At 38.9% G+C, this 5,565-nt stretch overlaps 1 protein-coding gene across 1 annotated transcript; it reads left to right on the forward strand.

The window, feature by feature from the left end:
* Positions 1–1,442: 1,442 nt before the first annotated feature.
* LOC104952786 (kinesin heavy chain isoform 5C-like) lies at positions 1,443–4,043 on the forward strand. Its single transcript, XM_010779687.1, has 7 exons — positions 1,443–1,602; positions 2,759–2,846; positions 2,959–3,032; positions 3,136–3,240; positions 3,323–3,371; positions 3,460–3,515; positions 3,939–4,043. Exons 1-7 carry the CDS (start codon positions 1,474–1,476, stop codon positions 4,041–4,043), a joined length of 606 nt encoding a protein of 201 aa, XP_010777989.1. The 5' UTR covers positions 1,443–1,473.
* The last annotated feature ends 1,522 nt before the right edge of the window (positions 4,044–5,565 follow it).

The following is a 5,565-nucleotide window of genomic DNA, read 5'->3' on the forward strand; positions in this document are numbered from 1 at the left end:
GGTTAGTAAACATAAAATGGCATCATTACATTGTGATATATGTATGATGGGTATAGTACAATGTGTAGAGTTTGGGCAATAGCATAGTACATTTTCTGTTCTTATATTATATCCTCCTCTGCTTTTGTCCACAGTGAATCACAGCAGCTCAGGAGGTGGAGTAAGAAGAAGAAAACATATTGAATAGACAGCAAAGAAAAAACATTTAGCTTTGTAATCAATTGTAATGTAATCAATCAAAACAATCATACTCTGGTTAAAAAATAAATAATAGATTCACATTCCGAATATGAAACAAATCAATCACAGGTGTTAGTTAAACAGGTAATACTGTAGGCATATTTTGCCCTGACAGTGACAAATGGTTCATTTAAAATATTATAGCACATGTGAACAAACTCCATCAACAGTCAGTCATTTGTCAAGGCCGACTGACAGCTGTTCAGCTCCTTCAGAAGAAAGGACACCTATACTTCTCCACATTTCCTGGTTTCCTCTCTTCACATGGCTTTAATAAAACTAGTCTTCTCTATCCAGGCTCAGTGGTGTAAAGTAACTAAGTAGATTTACTCAATTAATGTACTTAAGTACACTTTTAATGGACTTGTACTTATTTCAATTTCTTGCTACTTCTACCCCACTAATTCAAAGGAAATCTTGTACTTTTACTCCACTATATGTAATACTTTTAGTTACTTTATGCCAGATATGGAATAATGATGTGATATATAATCAACCCTTAATTAAGACTTTAGTTAAACCTGGAGTAACATTCACAGCAACCCTGCAGAAATCAAAGTTAGCTGCACCTTTACAAGCTTTGATAATTGACAATAATTTTAATCAAAACATATCATATAATATATGATACTGAAATCTGCATATTGGTACTTTAAGTATATTTTGATGCTAATACTTTTGTACATTAACTTGAGTAACATTTTGAATGCAGGACTTACTTGTAAAAGAGTATTCCTAAATTCTGGTACCTCTAATTGTACTTAAGTACGAGATCTGATTACTTCTCCCACCTCTGCCCAGACTCTGAGAGCTTGAAATCCTCTCTCGACAGCCCATAGCTTCATCTCCAGTATCCATTCCTAACTCCAACGATATCCAAAAACTTTCTTACAGCATCCATACAGGTGCCGTTAACCAAGAGAGGGCTTTTGTTTTGATATTACTTCCAAGAGAGTGGCCCCACCCCTATCTCGAATTATCATTTGAACATTTTGTAATGTGAAAACCAAAAGTTAAATGAACTAAAAAGTAAAAAAGCACTCGAGTTGCTTTTCTGTTTACTGTTTAAAAAAAAAGAAAGACATATGAATCTTCGGAACACGGATTGTGGAGCAGCCTCTGAGTAAACTCAGTGTGAGGGGCGCGGCCTCTCCTCCGTCTCCCTGCTGCTGTCTCTGCTCTCTGAGTCTATACCGGGAGGACCGAGCGCTCCGTCCATCCACAGCGGCGGAGATGGCGGACCCCCCAGCGGAGACCACCATCAAGGTGGTGTGCCGGTTCAGGCCGCTGAACCGCTCGGAGTTGGCCCGTGGAGACATATACGTCCCGAAGTTTCAAGGGGAGGACTGTGTGCAAATGGGGGTGAGTGTGTTTCTCTCTTCTCAGCTCTGGGGTGAAAAGCTTAGAGGGCTACACTTCTTCCACGTTTCATTACGGGAATGTCAGGCAATTATCTCTAATTGAGTGTTTTAACTGTATATCAAGTATTGCTACTAAATATTTCCCTTTTCTGCTTTTTATGTCTCTTCAAGTGTTTCAAATACTATTAAAACAGTAGTTAATTTGATAACATGGGAGTGATTTGAGCTCTGGTTCCAACAAAACTTAAAACCAGACTCTTGATTGAATGTGACTTTCCAACACATTTTTTAAATCACTTTACTGAAAAAAATAACATTGTATAATGTATTATTGATGTTGCTTTACATTTTTCCAAAGTACTTTAAACTGTGGTGTTTTAGTCGTGTTTTTACTTCAGTAAAGTTTAGGCCTAGCTTATACAGCTTTTCAGGCGGTCCGCGGTTGATAATGTCATCATGACTTAGAAGGGAAGACATTTAAACACCGTGTAAATAAATGTTGTCAGCCTTTTCCCATCTTTAACCAGTATAAAGTTCCATCACTCAAGCTTAAACTTGCCAGTTTAACACATGTTCAACCGGTTCACCTGTGCCTTTTTTTTTTTTAGCTCCACCTGCATTCAACTAGCTCAGCAGAAAGCCAATTGAATGTTAGGCCTGCTGCTAACTTTTTAGCATGAGTCGTGACAGTGCTAAAATGCCAACGAATGAGTGTGTTTTGTTAGCAATAAGCATTTGGTGACTGTGACTCAAACAACTAAAGTTTAATAAAATATTAACCTTCAGCATCTATTAAACGTCATTATACTTTCCTTGACAACAGCATTTAGCTGCATATAAAGGACTAGGTCTCTCACCACGTCATTGAAATTGTCTCAGTATTGTAAATATTATGTGAATTTACTTTCATTGGCAATAGATGAAGCTCAAAACTAGATATATTTTTTATTTCCATGCCTCTTGAGTCCGGCTACTTTCCTTATTTTGAAGGCCAACAGTCCATATTCTTATTGTTTCCTGAATAAACACTCTAAATATTCCACCCTTTACTACTGAATATCCGGAGTAAGGTTGAGTTATGAATGCCTATTGCTGTGTAACAATATGGAAATTCATGTTTGCACGTGTAACCCATCACTGCATCCACCTCTTTTCAGGGTAAACCGTACTACTTTGACCGCGTGTTCCAGTCAGAAACAACCCAGGTGCAATTCTACAATGCTGTGGCTCAGAAGATTGTCAGGGGTAAGATGTACTGTAAAATACTGATGCTGTGTCATTAACTAACATAACATTAGTATACTACTAATACAAGCTTTAACCTCATTGTCCTATTTCTTTGTCTTGACGTGTACAGATGTCTTGGAAGGCTACAATGGGACGATATTTGCATATGGGCAGACATCCTCTGGTAAAACGCACACAATGGAGGTAATTATCTTATCTTTTTTTACTACTGGACAAATATACAAAACAATTGTGACTGAAAAGCCAAAAATTATATCAACATTTTTAATATAACTGTTTTCTAAAGGGGGATCTCCATGACCCAGCCATGATGGGAATCATTCCCAGAATTGTTCAAGACATTTTCAACTACATTTATTCCATGGATGAGAACCTGGAGTTTCACATCAAAGTATGTTAACATCTCAATCAGGTGCTCATATGCTTCCAAATGTCAGGAATAACACGTTATAAAGTTTCACTTTGCTTTGCAGGTTTCATATTTTGAAATCTATTTGGACAAAATCAAGGACTTGTTGGATGGTATGGTTGAAGCAACTTCTTCTCATTCGGACTCTAATGCTCACAACATAGATTCAGAACTGATGTTTCCTTTCCTTCTCCTCCACAGCCACAAAGGTCAACCTCTCAGTGCACGAAGATAAAAACAGGGTGCCCTATGTCAAGGTCAGAAACACGGGGGGTTTATTTTTAGGTTGAGAAATGTTATTTGGGTTGCAGCAATGATTGTTTCTGATGAAGTCACAGAGTCACAAGTTTTTCCCTTGACATTTGTTATAGATGGATAAATGAATATGATAACAACAGCAACTGTGAACTGCAGGGTACGAAGAGGGCTACATAACCCAACATTTACAATAATTTTGTATTATGGAATGAGTACGTTTGATTTAATTAGATGGGGATAAAGAGAGAATCGAAAATAAACCTAGAACATGTAGTTATTTTCTCTTTTTAACTTTCCCTGTGAAAGCATCAGCCTGATAAAGTAAGTCACGGTCTTTTGAGCTAATAATTGTCTTTCTTTGAAGCCAACCTGCTGCAGGGCTGCTGAACACAGCGTCTCCTTGTGATTGCATGTGTCTTCAGGGGTGTACAGAGCGTTTCGTGAGCTGTCCCGACGAGGTCATGGACGCCATAGACGAAGGCAAAAGCAGCAGACATGTGGCTGTCACAAGTGAGTTCACACACTGAGCGCCTTTAAGGCTGCTTCCTCTCATGGGTTCAACCTCACTGAGTCTCCTGACTGCAGCGAGACTCTCATCAGCCAAAACGCTTTGTGTGTGCAAGCCAACCAAACAGGAAAAGTGAAGTATATCTTATTCTAAACCCATGACTTAATCTGTAGCTATCTAAGATTCATTTAGTCTTTGGTATATCTTCTAAAAATCCCAAACTCATTCAAATGCCGGCTGCTGGAGCTTAAATACCACCTCCTTTTTCATGTCTTCAACTTCTGTACAGAACAGAGAGGTTTTATAACAGCACTAAAGCCCCGCCTCTCACAGGGTGTTTTTTTCACTTCTTTTTGCATCTGATATTTTCTGTAAAAGTAAAATTTGTCATGATCTATTCTGTAAGCATACTGTAGGACATGACAATTGTAGTACCAATGCAACAGCTAAACAATAGTTTAAGGGTTTTAGGGTCCTTTGGCCAATAAAACACGTTTATTTATATTGCACTTTTCAGCACGAGGCAATCCAAAGTGCTTTACAAAAATACTATTAAGATATAGTGCAACCGAAACACATTAGAAACTGACATTAAAATTAGAGATGTCCCGATCCGATCACGTGATCGGGGATCGGAGCCGATCACGTGATTTTCAAAAGATCGGAATCGGGAGAAAAAAATCGGGGATCGGGTATTTCTTTTTTTTCTTTTTTTTTCAAAATACTTTTTCTTTATTTTTTTCAATGTTACAAAACAAAAATGACCATGTTCAAGTCTTAAAGTCATCCTGAGGCCTTAGTTTTGGTTTCAAATTACACAACATCATGTATGTGTTGTTTCTTTGGGGCTTGTTTTCATAGACCTGGTTGCTTATTTCTCTCAAATCTGGCAACAGAGTGGGCAGGGCGCAGTGTCTAATTGTAGCAGTAAGCTAACGAGTACTGATAAGCTTTATTTTGTTTTGATCCAATGCTGAAAGAAAGAAGCTATATCCATGTTGGATAGAATATACAAAATAAAGCTTATCAGTACTCGTTAGCTTACTGCTACAATTAGACACNCATAAATGATAGTGGTATCAAAAGCAGGCCAGCTAGAGGTTCTTACCTTCTCTGGGTACATGATGTCCCAGTGCACCGAGCCACAGCAGTGCAGTGAGGCAGGCCCAGAGAAGAGGGACAGGGAACGACAGGGGAGGGGACCCAATAAAGCACAGTGAGCAATGGAGTGAGGAGGAGAGCAAATTAAATAGGTGATGTATCCCCGTCATCCGCTCTGTGAGTACGCCACGCTGCATCACAGGCTGACAGGCGGAGAGGCTTTATGGAAACTAGAGCGGAGAGAGCTACTACCAACGGGGTAGATAGAGAGAGACGGAGGAAGCTTGAATCACATCTTCTCTGCTGTCATCCGGGCTTCTAAGTTAGAGCAACACTCCTGCAGTTTAGTCATACTGTAACCCAGTTGGTCTAGTTCAAAATTTGACAAACTTAAATGAATGCTTTGAGATAATGGTGTATTTTGGGGCAAGATCTGTGAC

Source organism: Notothenia coriiceps, unplaced genomic scaffold (assembly GCF_000735185.1).
Source record: "Notothenia coriiceps isolate Sejong01 unplaced genomic scaffold, NC01 NC01_scaffold00020484, whole genome shotgun sequence".
Taxonomy (NCBI): domain Eukaryota; kingdom Metazoa; phylum Chordata; class Actinopteri; order Perciformes; family Nototheniidae; genus Notothenia; species Notothenia coriiceps.

Coding starts and splice junctions, on each gene's coding strand:
- LOC104952786 (XM_010779687.1), top strand. CDS start 1,474: ATGGCGGACCCCCCAGCGGAGACCACCATCAAGGTGGTGTGCCGGTTC. Junction 1,603..2,758: donor AGGACTGTGTGCAAATGGGG/GTGAGTGTGTTT, acceptor ACCTCTTTTCAG/GGTAAACCGTACTACTTTGA. Junction 2,847..2,958: donor GGCTCAGAAGATTGTCAGGG/GTAAGATGTACT, acceptor TGACGTGTACAG/ATGTCTTGGAAGGCTACAAT.